This window comes from Crinia signifera, chromosome 4 (assembly GCF_055691185.1).
Source record: "Crinia signifera chromosome 4, ASM5569118v1, whole genome shotgun sequence".
Lineage (NCBI taxonomy): Eukaryota > Metazoa > Chordata > Amphibia > Anura > Myobatrachidae > Crinia > Crinia signifera.
Window position 1 is genome coordinate 198,659,728 of NC_139220.1, and position 17,382 is coordinate 198,677,109.

Below are 17,382 nucleotides of genomic sequence, written 5' to 3' on the forward strand. Positions count from 1 at the left end.
AAGGCAAATACTAAAAATGTCAGGATAATTTCAAGTTGGTAACATATTTTTTTTTTCTATTCATTGGAAGAATACAATACATCAAACACATTCTGGCAAGTATGTAGCATTACAATATGGGAAGTGCTAGCAGAACATAATCAGTTAACCAGTGAAATGAGAGGACAAACATAACAACACATTGCGCAATGTCCGGCCTTAGCAGATACAAAAACATCAAATTAATCTGAAAAGGGGTTTCCCAGCATCCCCAGCACAGACATGGCTGACAGACACAAGGCCCACAAGAGGGAAATAAAGGACAAAACAATACTGAAAGTAAAGGGTCTGGTTACAAAAATGATTCTACACTAACATTCTAGTTTAAAAACGCAAAGTGGTTCCACGAGATTGTTGTATTAGTCGCTTAAAGTCTATTGGCATGGAGTTCATCCCATAAACTAAATAGGATAGTGTCGTAGACTATCTGTACAGTAATCTCTGACCAGTCCATATGGAAAGCATAAAATAATTTGTCCAGAAATAGAGATGGAGTATACTTTTGAACCCATATGTGTAAAATGTCACTGTGAACTCCTGTCAATAACATTTTAGAGTAGAGGCAACCAGTGTCAAAAATAATAAATAAGAGGACATTCCCACATACAGTGTAATAATGTACAGTAGCATTAGATCAGGCATGTCCAAACTATGGCCCTCCAGCTGTTGTGAAACTACAATTCCCATCATGCCATGCCACAGTTTTGTTAGTAGGGAATGCTAAAACTACGGTAGGCAAGCTGGAATGTGTAGTATATTCAATAGCTGGAGGGCACAGTTTGGACATGCCTGCATTAGATGTATGATATTTAGGGCAGACCGCAGAACAAGACAAACCCATCTACAATTTTAAGTTAACCCTAGGCCCATGTGAATAGGTATTTGAGAAAAATTGCATAATATTTGTGTAGAAAGCTCTACATCCAACTAAACAGGTGTTTTTATAGAGTTAGGGCTTCTCTAAGGGCGTCTAAGAAGTTCCCCAAGACAGTGATGGCTATGGCTATTGCTAGAGGTGCTCTTGGCTGACTGCCTTTGGATAAAGCTGCCTCATGGGAAAGCCTTTTTAAGAGGGATTCCAAGATGGCAATATCTGAGGATCTGCATATGAAAAAAATGCTTTATTTAGAAAAATGTATGTGCCATAGCTAGCCATTATGGCCAGAAACAAAGTATAATTCTCCCATGTAACCTTTATGGGATTATCATTGTTTTTATGATAGAAATGTGTTACTATTGCTGTATGTTGATGAATAGAAGCTTTATTAAAACTAAATAACACACATTCTGTAAGCACAATGTGAAATAAGAAAAGTACTGGTCCGGTAGACTGCGAGTCTGTGAAAATGTTTGTTGCACTAACTAGCGTTTCTTGCACCTAGCGTAGTTCATCATCAGAGAGCAATGTCCTGGCAGTATCATGAGGCCGACGCCGCTATCTTGGTTATGGGCAAATCGTTCATTGGGCCAGCCAGTGTAGTTCCTGTCCTGCTGGGCTGGTCGGCCAATGCCAGCTGTTTCCTAGGGATTTAGGGAAGCTGCCTGGTGCAGTCCAGTGTCAGTGCACAGAGTCTTCCTAGCTAGTCACAGCTGAGACTCCTGGCTTACTACGGCTCATTCCTGCCTCCTCCTGTTGATAGTCCTTGCCAGCCTTGGATTGCCTATTCATGCTCATTGCCTTTCCAGTCTCTTTTGTCTGCGAGCCGATTCAGCCTGCTCACCCGCTGGGTGCCACCGCAGTACCCTGGATCCCTTGCTACCACCTGGCCGTGGGCCAATCAGCTTCCTGATTCACTTCCGTCAAACCTCTCCAGCTTCATTATACCCGCCATCTGTCACCTCTTTGAGTTGCGCTATTGGGACACTTCATTACCTCCACCACCAGCATCTTCTACCATAAATCCATTCATCTATCAGCAAGTACATTCCTTCTGGTCCTCACGCATTCACCATTCTTCCACGCCAGAGACTTTTTCCCTAAATTCGCGGAAGCAATATCCTGAGTTTCGTTAGACTTTTTATTTATTCCTGCTCAAAGAAGTATTTGAGTACAGTTGGTTCCTTTTAAGAGACGTTATCTTATTGTGTACCTTTGTGAAACCATCTATAATTAAACCAGCCCGATTCAACCCAACCTCTGCGAATTCGAAAGTGGTTCCTGAGCGCCACATGAACCCTCCCAGTCCTCCACTTGTGACACAGTATTTAGGTTATACTATTCAAGTGGATGGCCTGATCAGAGAGTGGGTATTCTACTTATGCTGGGGTATTTTTTTTTTTATAAATCTGTTAATGTTGTACAAAAAACGGTACTTGTGGAGTATCACGGCTCCCACGACCTGCATCGTATGCAGATCGTATGCTAAAAATCGCATCGCATCGCATGTGGCATACGATGTCATTCGATGCGATGCAATGTTTTACCGATTTTTGACCATTTTTGCTCAAAAATCGTATGCCATTGCATGGCATCGTATGCCATATGTAGTGGCATACGATGCGATACGATGTTTTACCGATTTTTTAGCTCAAAAATCGTATGCGATCGCATCGGATGCCATGCGATGCGATGCGATCGCACCCGATTTTGCATTGAAATGCATCAGAATGCATTGAAACGTGTATTAAACTTGTGAAATGCCCCCAAATGCCATTTTTCATAGTGCACCACCCCCACTATCAACATCAACCCGAAGCGTGGTGAGCGCAGCGAGCCCGCGAGGGGCGGCGGTACGCGTCCTACGACCATAGGCGAATCTAGGGGGTGGTCCGGGGGTGCACAGGACCACCCATTAGCCCATTTTGTAGCTGAGGGAAGGGGCTTTCCAACGAGCCCAGCCCCGTGTCTCTAGCCCCCTGGGAACCGGAGATACAGCCAGGCAAACCTGGAACGTTTTCCCTATAGAATAACATGGGACCCACTAATTCCAACCCCCACCCAGTTCAATGGCTGCCAGTTCCCCCTTCGGCATCACTGAAGCTCGGGGTTGATCTCAGTCGAACCCAAATCGCTGGGCCTTCAATCTGATACCAGGCTGGATCCATATGGGTTAATTGGTTCCAGGGATATTGAGGTTAAACCGTTTTTTTTTTTTTTTTCATTTCTTAAATGTAATTTCATGACTATTTATGTTTTTTGAGGGCAGATTTCTCTGGAACCAAACAGCCCAGTTTCACGGAACCAAAATCATTCAAAGCCAACTCAAAAGTTCTTCAATATGATACTGGTCTCATGTAAATGGGTCAGTTGGTTCCGAAGATATAGCTGGTTGGTTAAAGGGGGGTAGGAAGAGGGGAGTGTTTGTCTCTCCCCCTCATACCATAAAATGCAGGGACTAGGCTGGTGTATAAGGGGTCAGCCTGGGAATGTCCCTGCATGATCCTGGGACCATATTCCCGGGAAAATCCCTGCATTTTCTATTGTGAAAGGGGTATTATTTCAAACAGCCGTGACCTGCAGTGCTCTGAATACAGCCGGGCAGCCCCCTGCTCTCTGCCCAGCTGTCAATGACTGTCACCCCTGCAGTTTCCGCTCCAATTCTTCTCCACGCTTTCACCTCAGCCCGCCCCCCCTTTAATCATGTGCGGCATCATGTGTAATGGGTACTATGGTGTGCGGCATCATGTGTAATGGGTACTATGGTGTGCGGCATCATGTGTAATGGGTACTATAGTGTGCGGCATCGTGTAATGGGTACTATGGTGTGCGGCATCATGTGTAATGGGTACTATGGTGTGCGGCATCATGTGTAATGGGTACTATGGTGCCATCAAGCAAGAACCCCCTAGCAATGAGCACGTAGGTAAGCAGCACTTATGTGGCAAATATGTAATGGGCATTACAGTTTGATATGTATGTAATGGGCATCATGATGTGTGGCACAATGTGTAATGGGCATTATGGTGTGTGGCCTTATGTGTAATTGGCATTACGGCGTGTGGCTTTATGTGTAATGGGTATTACGGAGTTTGCTAAAATGTGTAATGGGCATTACTGTGTATGGTCTAAAGTGTAATACCACACCCCTTTTTGTGATGCCACGCCTCCTTTCCATGAGGCCACGCCCCCTTTTTGCCGCGCGGCTACGCCGCGCAAAGGTTCCCCTGCTAATATGTCTACATCTGGGACCACCCATTACCATAATTCTAGATTCGCCTATGCCTACGACCTTTTCATACCCCCACTATCCACGTCGGCGTGGAGTTGAGAATAGAATAGTGTGGCGAGCCCGAAGCGTGGCGAGCGCACGCGGATACCTTCACAGCTATACGCGTCCCCTCGCGGGCTTCACAGGTATCTGCGTCCCCTCGCGGGGCTCGCCACGCTTCGGGCTCGGTGGCTCGCTGCGCTCGCCACACTATTCTATTCTCAACTCCACGCCGACGTGGATAGTGGGGGTATGAAAAGGTCGTAGGACGCGTACCACCGCCCCTCGCGGGCTCGCTGCGCTCGCCACGCTTCGGGTTGACGTTGATAGTGGGGGTGGTGCACTATGAAAAATGGCATTTGGGGGCATTTCACTACTTTAATACACATTTCAATGCATTCTGATGCATTTCATTGCAAAATCGGGTGCCATCGCATCGCATCGGATGCCATCGTATGCCACTACATATGGCATACGATTTTTGAGCAAAAATGCGCAAAAATCGGTAAATCATCGTATCGCATCGTATGACATCGTATGCCACTACATATGGCATACGATGCCATGCGATGGCATACGATTTTTGAGCAAAAATGCGCAAAAATCGGTAAAACATCGTATCGCATCGTATGACATCGTATGCCACTACATATGGCATACGATGCCATGCGATGGCATACGATTTTTGAGCAAAAATGCTCAAAAATCGGTAAAACATCGTATCGCATCGTATGACATCGTATGCCACTACATATGGCATACGATTTTTGAGCAAAAATGCTCAAAAATCGGTAAAACATCGCATCCCATCGTATGCCATCGTATGCCACTACATATGGCATACGATGGGAGCCGTGATACTCCACAAGTACCCAAAAAACAATTAACACATGAGTCTACAGAGAGTGATCCAATTACCTAAGTGACCGGTATAAAACAATATAAATAATTGTGGCTACATAAAACAACCCCAAAACCACCAAAAATAAGAGCAATGGAAAGCCATATACAAAATGCTAATTGTTGTTGGGTTTCATTTTAGAAAGTTGAACAGCATCAAAATAAATAACAAATGCAGTAGTAGAAATTAGAATATTAATATTAAAGAGCTTGATGCAGTAGAGCCAAGTGGACAACAAGCAAACATAATACAGTACTACCTGCTAAAATTGTTAAACCTGTTAAAAGAGAAAGGGTGATTGGGGTGGGGGGTGCAAGAGTTGCATAAGGAAAAGGGAAACACATGAAGAGTCTGAGGAGAATGGTGGTATTTTTAATTCAAAATGCTGCATTGCAGATTGTGCGGGTGTCATGTGCAGAGAGATTAAGATTTGAAAGGGGCATGGTCAAACTGAAATCTAAATCTGAAATCTAAATTGTTATGTAAAAATCAAGGTTTTCCTGCATATGTGGTCCACAATCAAAAGCAGCCAGGATGTTGTTGTACCCCATGCTTTGCAACATGGTTTATCCAAGAGCACAGTTGCAGTACTTGCTCTGTCTTACCTCACTTCCAACTGAAAATGATACCATTAATGCATTTATTTTAAATTAATGCCTTTTTGTGCCGTGTTTCATAATTCCAATGTAAACTCAATTTTCATTCCCAGGGTACCCTCCACAGGCAGCTGCATGGCTTGGCCAGTGTGCACTTTATCTCTTAATAATGGTTATTGAGAAGACCATAATAAGCCTTGTTCTACTCATCAAAGTATGGATAAAGGTAAATAGCTATAACCGTATTCACTGATTGGTATAAAACAGTATTTCAGTTTTTTATAATCTTTCTGCATTTTATTTTTGTAGGTGCATAATGATCGTTGATGCACAGTATTTATTGAACTCTGTGTGTGTGTGTATGTGTGTATGTATGTATGTGTGTATATATATATATATATATGTGTGTGTGTACATATATATATATATATATATATATATATATATATATATATATATATATATATGTGTATATATATATACGAAGTAGGTAGGTGCGGCACAAATGAAATGCACTATCATCAGGATACACATAGTGCACAAATAAAAGCACTGAAACGTTGACACGACACGTCGACTTGGTCCTGTCGTCATTTCCTTATTTGAATGAGAAAGCTGAGTGCCGCACCTACGTACTTCGTGAACATGCTTACTTGAAGCTGTGGGGCACCGGTGAAATCTTCCAGTGCTACGGGAGTGCCGGTCCACCTGGATCTCCTCAGTTTGGCTTCCTAGTTGCACTGCTACCATGACACCTAATCTACAGCTAGCCTGTTCTACTCTGTCAGTTCCTAGACTGTGTAGTAAATTATGTAACATTTTGCTTTAGAACTTATTTCACAGCCAATATGACAATAATTAAGTTAAATGACCTACTGTAGCACATTACTACTTCACAACTTCAAATAAACATGGGAGTGCCAGTTAGGGTCTTCTAAAAAGGGGATGTGAAAAGTGTCATGGTGATCTAAACTTGTTCTAAAAATTGCACACCTATAGTATATTGAAATTGCATGTTTTTGTGGTGTTAAACAAAGGATAAACATCAAACCACTACCCACCTTTCATGTAACCTTGTCCCCAACTAAAAAGCAAGCGAGAATCCAAATAGATCATTTTTTATGAAATACAAATGAATAAAGCTGTACATTACAGTACCGTTGTTCCACTATACGAATACTTTGAGAATGCCCCTTTTGTCTTCATGATAAAAAAAATTGTAAACTTTGCACATCTGATTTGGCAATTGTATCCCACTATTCCATGTACAAAATGTTGAATGGCTGTCAGATTTGAATGGGATCTTCTGCTTACTGCCATGTTTATGTTTTTGCAACATGTTTTCAATTGGATTGAGGACTAGGATCTTTGCATGGGCCATTTCAGGACTCTCTGAAGCCATTCCTTGCTTGACATGGATGTGTGGTTTGGATTGGATCTGATCTTGAATGAATTTAAAATTCTCTTGACGTCCATTTTCTGACAGAGACCAGACCATCTTGAGAAAATAGCTTTATATTTGGAAATTTCATTATGCAATATATCCTAACTAGAACCGCTGCACCAACTAAATATAATTTATCTTGCCTCCGGGCAACTGGGACAAACTTATGCCACTTAATGATGGTAATAAACTTATCATTAATGTTTCTCAACTTGCACGTTACTGTATACTTGAAAAGATAAATTAATGATTACATGTTGTAGGGCTTGAACATGGAGCACCACGTGTTTATCAAAATCTTTTAAATTTAAATATGTAGCCGCTTTGAATTTTTTGAAATGGTATGCGCCCATCGCATACCATACTTAGTGGTGTGCGATACGATATTCATGTTAAATTAACAGGACTGCTTGTACAATGAAATATCGCATAGCATTGCATGCCAGCAAATGGCATGCAAAGCGATTTTTAATTGTACAAGCACCCTTATGGGTGCTTACAATGTTAAATGCACCCCCATTGTCAATGCCAACCCGAAGCGTGGCGATCGCAGCGGTACGCGTCCTCCGACCTTTTCATACCCCCACTATCTATGTCGGCGTGGAGTTGATTTTAGATAGTGTGGCGAGCGCATGCATAATACGAGCTCGAAGCGTGGTGAGTGGACGCGGAATACATGTAAAGTAATCCGTGTCCGCTCGCCACTCTTCGGGCTCGGTGGCTCGCTGCCCTCGCCACACTGTCTAAAGTCAACTCAATGAGTCAACTGAACAAGTGGGGGGTATGAAAAGGTCGGAGGACGCGTACCACCGCCCCTCGCGGGCTTGCTGCGCTCGCCACGCTTCGGGTTGGTGTTGATAGTGGGGGTGTCGTTGCCAATGGGGGTGCATTTAACATTGAAAGCTCCCATCAGGGTGCTTGTACAATTAAAAATTGCATTGCATCACATGCCGCTATATAGCATGCGATGTGATTGTATAAGATGTACTATGATCAAAATATTGGGCGCCGTGCTAGGAAACAAGTAACTCTCTTTTTTTAATTCGATTTTTATTTTTTTATTTTTTTTAGAGTGTTGGCCAGAGCTAGCCAAATACTTGAAGGCTTTGTTTTGTTTTTTTTTCTGTTCATTTTTTCTGTACCACTTATCGCAAGCAACACTGCAGCCATCCAGTTAACCTTCTACCAACACTGCACTAAACACTATGTGGCTTATTTATCAACGAGTATTAAAACAATTTCTGAAAAAAATTGTTGTGTATGATATAGGGTTATCCAGCCAATTATTTCCGTATGGTGTATGAAAACTTACAGTTGGGAGCTGATAGGCTGTTGCTCCAGTTATCATTCACGGGGTCAGATTTACTAAGCTTCAAAAAGGGATAGCGTTGAGGGATAAACTACCAGCCAATAAGCTTCTAGCTGCCATGTGGTAGGCTGTGTTAAAAAATAAAAGTTAGGAGCCGATAAGCTGGTTGCATATCACTCTCCACTTTATCACTTTTTGAATCTTTGTACATCTGACCCACAGTACGTTTTAACACTAGTTGGATAATGAATTTAGTTACCATGTGAGTTTTTTGAAATGGTAATAAAAATAAAATAACCCTAGTTTCCGGTGGTAAATAATCCTGTGACGTGTTAATTGTTTAATATGACCCACTGATTACTTAACTTCCATCTGGCAGCAATGTATTATGTTTTGGAGCTGTGTTATGTCATCCCGCCTGTTGGTTCAGTGAACACGCATCTACTTAGCAGGAAATGCGTTTATACAGAATGCAAATTGTACCGTAGAGATGCCTGGCACTGACACAACAGACCCTAGGATTACTTAGCATTTTCAAGTAAGGTCATTTTATTTGCAGTTTCCTTTCCCAGGTCCCTCCAGTTGGGTAACCGGTCACAGAAGAGAAAAGTATTGTATGTACTGAATTCTGATAGTGTTTTCACTCCATAAACAAAATAATTGGATGAACCCTATTAGTATGTTATAACTTTTACATGTGAGACACTGTTGTCTGCTCAAAACATAGCATTAAGTAGATGTCTTTGAAACAGCTCTGTGTATGTAAACCTGATTGTCTGCAGTTAATGTCCCGATACTCCATTCTTCTGTGTAATATGTTATTGTATCTCTGCTTTAATGTTCCAATAACTATGTGTAGACTACGGCTGGGAAACCTCTGAAGTGACAGGTCTGTTTGTACAACGTATATCCCCTCTCTTTGTGTTTTTCTATGTGCAGCTTCAGGAAATTCTGTTGGACTACATTCCAAATCCCAAGCTGGAGCTCGTCCTGGTAATGCTGGTGGTGCCTTTTATAGTCAATGTGAGTGCAGCTCTTGTGATGCCAGCCTAATGCCCTTATTTAGCACATTATCTGTGCGAAATAGGGATAATGGGCTTACACCATGGGAAAGAGAGTTAACAATGACTTTTAACTCCTGTTTTATCACGCAAAACTGTTTTGTAACGGTACTAGTTTTATTATAGGATGTTAAAATGTCATCCACTGCAGTCCTAGTGTATGTGAAGCCTTGTTGTAAAATGTAACATTTTTAATCGTACTTCTCTCATAATCTCTGGTAGGAAGAATGGCTGTTTAGGATGAAAACTCACACCCATATGTATTTGTTACAGTACATGTTAATTGTGGAGTTACCAGGGGAGCATTGGCACTCAGGATTAATTGCTTAAATCATTGCAAAGAGAGACTATGCACAATTAAGGGTTGACCCCACATAATGAACACTTGTCCATCCTGCGGAAATAAAACAAGATTGGTTTGTGTTGTTTTTGAAATTTGGCAGAGTTCTCAACCAAATTCCAAAAACAAAGTAAACCACCTAGAGGAAACCTATGCAAGTACGAGGAGGACATACAAACTCCAGACTGATTAGCTTTGACTGGGAATTGAACTAATGACCTCAGTTCTGTGAGGCAGAAAAGCGAACTACTACAGATATGGCCAAACTCATCTGGCCAGTGACTAGTCACATAAGTGGGTGGTTTTCTGTGACCGGTGGGCAAGTGAACATGCATACGCACCCTCATCCGCAGGGTTTTCTAGTATGTATGTTGAATGAGTTGCATGCATGTGCAGCTTGTTCCAATCACGATACATACACCCGTGTTGTTAACTCATGTTGTTAACTCTTTAGGACCAGCCCTTAATTTAATTGAACCTTTTCAAATCCAGTATATCCTAAAATACTGCTCTGTTTAGCTTAATGTATTACGTAAAAGCTGTCCTCACTCATAATTATAACAAGTTTTTATTAGGGAGGCCAATCCTGGGCCATTTTTCCAATCCTGTAATCCCCAAAATTGGTTTCAGGTGCTACGTTGCACCAGGAACTGCTGCAAAGAAGACCTTTGCTGCAAAGAAGACCTGGGCAGGTGGGTGGCGCACAGCATGATCTCTAACCTCACACTGCGCAGCTGCACAACAGCCCCTGAGCTAAGCGTAGCTGGTGTTTAGCCGGGCTTGGCAGAAAAAAATCAAATGCACATTTGCATTTCAATCCCCAAATCCTGGCATTGGAGGCTCAAATTCAGGGATAGAAATCCTGCTCAAGAGTTTCCTAATATTGCAAATTGCAATACTATAGGCTGCAGAAGCATTTAGATTTCTATGGGAGCTGCCTTAATGCTGAAGCACTACAAAGCTTGTCCCCAGGGGAACTGAGAGTGGAGGAAAGTGGAGACGGATTAGTTAGGCACTGGCCTATTGGAGGGGTCTAGCTGCAGAACGGGAACATTGTACTACCTTGCATTGAGCACTGCTGCTTACCAGCGATGTATACAGTATTTTTCTTTTTTTTTTTTTCATTTTTGGGGAGCAGACATGTCTACGACTACCATGTTTTGGTTATGCCTGCAGTACTTGAGCACCATGGGCCTCTCAATGGCCTTGCATTGGACCCAGTAGCTAACACAATCTCATTTAAGCTAGAACCTAGAATGTTAGCCATTTTAGGTTCTAGCTTACAGTCTACAAAAAGTACCCAGAGAGTGTTCTATACAGTAGGTTCCCTCTACAGCACGAGCAAAGAAACTGAACGGAAAATGATTGCTAATGACATCAATTTACTTTTACACATCACAGGGAAGTGCAAAGTTCCCATTTCTGTGTGTGTTCAATTATACATATTAAATTTCCTATTGCTGCAAATAGCAATTATGATTATTGGCTCACAGGGTATGGGTTGTTAGGTCGACACTATTAAGGTTGACACACAATGGGTTAACCACTGAAAATCGACACATGAAAAAAGTTGACACAAGCTTTTGGTCGACATTGGGAAGGTCGACAGACAAAAGGTCAACATGGGTTTTTCACTCTTTTTGTTTTGAATGTTGACAGTTGACATGGACACCAAAAGTGCAACACATGCCCTCGCATGGCTCGTTGCGTTTGCCATGCTTCACTATTATATTATCCCTCCCCTCCATGCCCTAGTGAATGGTATGGCATGAAATACCGCCTGTCGGCACATGCCGACTTGAAAGAAAACTTAAAGAACCCATGTCAACCTTTTGACTTTGGACATTCCCAATGTCAACCTAATAGCTGTGCTGACCTTTTGACCCTGTCGATCTTAGGCATGTCCACCTTTTTCATGTGTCGACCTTCAGTGGTCAATCCAATGTATGACAACATAACGACCATATACCGGCTCAAAAACCTGATAAATAATAAATGGGCCCCAGAACATATGTAAAAGAATTGAAACCCTTACCCTGTAGGAATGCTGGCTTATAAAAAAGCATTGGCTGTACCACTATTTGTCGGCATGCCATGTGTGATGGTGTTCCGCAGGTGTGTTGCTAAAGTCCTGTATCCATGACAAAAGAAATGATATAGGAAGAAATGAAATGTTACTAGGATATCATTCTCTGTGTAACCTCCTGTCCACGGAAACTTGTCGTGCACCTGTTCATGTCACAGTAAGCTGAAATAACATATCGGAAAATGTGTTATTTCCTTTCCTTTCAGGTGATAATGTTTTGGGTAGTGGACAGCCTTATAATGAGGAAATACAAAAGAAGAAAAGTGGATGATCTTTTTGAAAATAAATTGGATTCCGACAATTTACCACCAGCAATGCATGATGAAACCCAGGTAGGTGCAGGAAGGCCCCAGTGACTTTATGCTGAACGTAGATTCTGGGATTATTGCCATTGTAATTAATTATAATGATTTAAGTAACGAATGATTTGTATTACATCTGCTTCCATCTGGTAGGCATGGAGCCAGTCATGGAAAGCGCTACTTTAGGGATGACAGGAATAGGGCAGACCTTATACAGTACCGGTCATAAACTGCTGTTTTACAGTCTGCTTCTAGTCACTTCGCCACTGCTCTGAATAGGCTCAAATAAGAAGATCTGCTGTGTTTTATTTTAATAACTGTTCAGGGCATATATGGCACATTTATTTTATTTACTACAAAAATAATTACCCTCTGTACAGTATGTTCGATATTAAACTGTGGTGTATGTTTATTATGCATCTTTTATCATGTATGGCAAGGGCATTTAAAGAGAGGATGGGCCCCTGTGCAGCCTCCCCCATGCGGGCCTTCTCCTCTTTGCCGGGTGCTGAAAGTCTCACATCTCAGGCATGCGCAGAATACATCAGAGCGTAAATAATGCAAACAAATAATTAAAAAATACACTGAAGCTTTTAAGAATACAGGCTATATACATGTACATGGTAAAATGGCTATCACTATTTATTACCTCATATCAATACGATATATTGAAATGTTATATAGCTATTCTGTTATTCTTACCTGTCCATCGGCCTCCCTCAATAAATGGTCCTTCTGCAGTCGCGGGAGTCTGGAGGTGACTGGTAGAGACTGGTCCGCCACCTTCTAGGAGACAGATGCTAGAGGTCCAACGCGATCTATAGCATTTGTCAGGGGAGCACAGCGCTACCGAGAAATGCAGATTTCAGGAGTGCTAGTGTGCTCTGACCAAAAACCTGACAATGAGCATTCTAAGTTACATTACTGACAAGATTAAAAGTAAATTTCCCATAGATCAATTTTTGCAGATGGGTGGCTTTCTGTGATTTTCCTGGTGGTCTTTGCTAATTAGAGATTTTATACCCCATTCATGTCGCCTCTAAAACCTGGGTAATTGCCAGGTTGCTGCCGATTCGACCCAGGACATAAGAAGGCCAAGCTCCCGGGTCTGACACAGCTTTGCAATAAAAAGTGGTATCCACAATACAGTTACCTATACTTGAATACCAGGAAGCAGTGAAAAGCCCAGTTTTGTGAAGTGTCTCATAAAGAAGGGCTTTTCACTGCTGCATGATGAGACCTCTAAAGACTGTAATATCTAAAATCAATTGTAATATCAATCACACTTAAAGAAAGCATAAGAATGATTTAGTATCCTAATATTGAACGAAAGAGCTGATGTTCTCATTCTGCCAGGTTTGGATCCTAAGAAAACGCACAACAAAGTTAAATACATTATAAATCATGGTCTATTGTCAGGGGCGTAACTCCCAGAGACAATGGAGTTGCCTGCCTCCGGGCTCAAAGCCCTGAAGGGGACCTGCATGTACAGCAGCACCTCTGTGGTTCACAGCAGGATACTACTGTGACTGCTGCTCTTTCAAAGGAGCTGTGCGGTGCACCCTCTGCTGTTCTAAACCTGGAGCCCTGCTAACACATACAACAAGACTGCTCCCACCTAGTAACGCTGAGCCTGTGCTGCAACAAGTTTAATGGAACTTATCAGTGAATGCAGATTCTAATTCTGTAAGAGTTATGTGTGTTTACTTAATACAATATATATGTGTGTGTATGTTTATATATCTATGTGTGTGTGTGTGTGTGTGTGTATGTATGTATGTATGTATGTATGTATGTATGTATTCTAAATAATATTTAGAAAGATCCATAGGCAAAATTTTGAAAGAAATTGCACACACCTTAGGTGCACGTGTAAAAAGGGGGCATAGCCAAACATTTTGGAAATGGCTTTGTGTGGAAGGGCCGTGGCCACATGATAGTACCAATTCACATTACACCACACAGTAGTGCCATTTATACACCTTGTGCTAGGCAGACCCCCTTAGATACATTGTGCCAGGTAGAACTCCTTGGAAACACAGCGCAAGGGTAACAAACACCGTAATGCCCATTACACATTACGCCACACACAGTAATGCCCATTACATATTATGCCACACACTGTAATGCTTCTTACATATTATGCCATATAAGAGCTGCTTACCTACATGCTAGTTGCCACAGGGAAATTACATGCTTGTTGCCAGGAGAGGGGGGGTTACATATTCATTGCTTGGGGTTGCGTTGCAGCTTCCAGGGGCATAGCAATGCTCCCGGGATCCGCACTTCTGGGTAGCATCATACACATACATATACCCACTAACACACACACACCCATACTTATTTTACCTTGTTTTAAGTTTGGGGGCACAAAACTTGACTCTGGGTTACTGGGTTGAACTTACGCCTCTGTCTATTTTTAATTTGTATCATCATTATTATTCATGGTCTATTTGGATGATTTCATACAATGGTTTCATTTCTTTTGATTCAGTTTAACCATATGTGTGCCCTCTATGAAAAACTATAGTGAAAAGTAATGTCTTTGCAGTGAAAAAGTTAAATTTTTCCCAACATTGATAACATTGATGTTCTGAATTGCAGAAAAAAAATTGCACTGTGCAAATGGCATCTCCGTATAATGCATTCTACCACCATAACTGAAATTCATTCTTTTTAGGTTTGTGCTTTTCCTACATGTATGAGTGATTCTCCTAAAGATACATGTATCCCTTTTTAGTTCCCATGGTAATGCAATCTTGGAATTCTTCCACTGCATACTAGTACTGTCTGTCCGTCACGTTCGTTCCTTTGTTTCATCTGTATTTCATAATGATCTCATCTACAGTGTATTCCATGCAGCTGTTCTGGTGGTCAAACACCAATTTATACTGTTTTACAATGTACTGTTGAAATTAAATAGAACAAGCACATTGTTACTGCTGCATATCATTTCATTTATGAGAACATGATACATTTTCCTTCCAGCATCGTCAGATAATTTTTAAGAATTATCTGTCAGTTCTTCAATTATTGACCTGGAGTACCATATTAAGAAAAGTTTTTTATTTTTTTTTTCTATTTTTATTTTTATAGTCCACCTCCTAGCAAGTATGTAAGGGTAATTTGCTGAGCGTATCATTTTCTAAGAAACATTAAAGCTAATAAAAAATATTTAGAACTAAACCTAATTTAATGATTTTAGATTACAGTTTGACTCTCCGTGATTAGAAGCTGTATTAATGTGGAACAGTGGAATTGTGAGTTAGCGGAAAAAGTCCCTGCTGTCTACTTATATACTGTCCCTGACATAATGGCATATATTATACATTTGAAGCGTATACCTAATACTCATCTGTGTATGAACAGTGCTCAGATTTTTTATTATGAGCCTTCTATGTGGTCCTGCTATCTCTGTTGCCAATTTTTTGGGGGGGGTCCAGGCTTTCCTACTTTTACATACACTTCTCCTTTTGATCATTGTTGTAGAGAAATGTTGAACTTCACTGCTGGTACGAGTTGACATTTCTAATGGAATCTTACATTTCTTTTGTGCAAACAGGATGTTATTATATTGCACAGTTAATATATTTACTCATCACTTTCTGTACTGAAGATGTAGTTTTCTTTTAGATTGCTCTTCAGAAAATTTACTAAGTTAATAATGTAGATTTTGCTAGTTTTTAGGTCTGTATTTCAATTATTACAACTTTATTATTTATAGTTTGTGATTTAGCAGTTAAGAATCTCACTAGAGACAAATTTCATTTCATAGATTTTGTATGGTTCTTATGTTCACTTTTCTCTAATGTTTTGTGTACGTTCACTAATATAGATTATTTAAAGAATGGTGGAGCGCTTTAGTAATATATTCAAATTATTTTATAGAGCTTTGCATTTATAAAATTGGGGTTGCCAAGTAGCTTACATGGTTGGCATGGAATGAAATCTCATCCACAGCAGTTCCGTCACTAATTCAGTTCTTATAAAGCTTGATAAATACCACATTTGCTTTTTGTAAAATGTAACTATTTCAGCAAAAGAGCTAAGAAATGGGGTAATCTTAATTTTTTTTTATTGAGCAAAATTAGCGTGATAATACATGATTACCTTTTAAAGTAAAGTTCTAGCTAATGATTCATATTGTATTTATTTCTGTAAACAAATTATAGATGTTGGCTGTTTATCCTGAAGTGTGCATTATAATTATTTCTCTCTCTCTCTCTCTCTCTCTCTCTCTCTCTCTACTCTAGGTGTTGCTTAGGCCATCCCCTGTACTTATGTATTGTTAACAGGATGTCCTTGTGAAATGTTAAAGACTGACATCTGTTCCTGCTTTGTTTGATTGATCATCATCGTGTGGTTTATAAAGAAGACCACAACAATTCAATTTTTAAAGGATATCCAAAAAAACCCTATTAAAAACATACTATCCCTTCTCCCGAAATGTCTGATGGGTGAAGTGGGTCATGATGATATTAATTATATAGTCACACACCTTGAACTTCCCCTTTAACCAGAAGTAATGCATGCCATAAATTCCCTGATTCCCCAATTTGGTAATGTTATCTGCTAATTAGCGGACTTCGATGATCGTCTTATTGTAAGGGGATTGACCAAATCATACAAAATAAAATAAATCTGATTTGCGGATTCTGATCATTTTCAGATAGGAATTGGCAAATCAAAGATTTCCAACATGTTGGATTTTGCTGATGACTCAAGCAAGTCATCTGCAAACTGTAGAATTGCTGCATTTATTGAAGATGTATGGGTCCCTTTTAGATAAGTATTATTATTTATTATGCTATATTTTATCATCCTAGTAAAGCACAATGTTGCCTAAATATCTGTTGAAATTATTATAATATTGTAAACATGTTTTTTGTGCAATATTTAAAACCTCATTTTGTCTATTAAAATATACTAGGATCAAAAAAACTATTTTTGCTCAAATGCTAATAGTGCTTGTTTGTTCTAGGTTTTGCATTTTACTTGGTTAGTCAGTGGGCAATACAAAGTTCTGTTCATCTTGTTCCTGTATATGCCCTTGTACGTTATTACTGCATTCTATTACACCGATCCAATAGATTGATCACGGTGCAGCTCTTTAGACATCCGCTGCTTCAAAGCTGTTTTTCTTCAGTTTTATGTAG

The 17,382-nt window shown here is 40.5% G+C and overlaps 1 protein-coding gene across 1 annotated transcript in view; it reads left to right on the forward strand.

Annotated features, from left to right (window-relative positions):
- LOC146072509 (store-operated calcium entry regulator STIMATE-like) overlaps positions 1–17,149 on the forward strand; it is a 76,702-nt gene extending 59,553 nt beyond the window's left edge. Inside the window, exons 5-8 of the mRNA XM_083179732.1 lie at positions 5,798–5,910; positions 9,377–9,460; positions 12,131–12,256; positions 16,480–17,149. Coding sequence (XP_083035858.1) covers positions 5,798–5,910; positions 9,377–9,460; positions 12,131–12,256; positions 16,480–16,518 — 362 coding nt within the window. The 3' untranslated portion in view covers positions 16,519–17,149. The remainder of the gene's footprint in view (positions 1–5,797; positions 5,911–9,376; positions 9,461–12,130; positions 12,257–16,479) is intronic.
- The last annotated feature ends 233 nt before the right edge of the window (positions 17,150–17,382 follow it).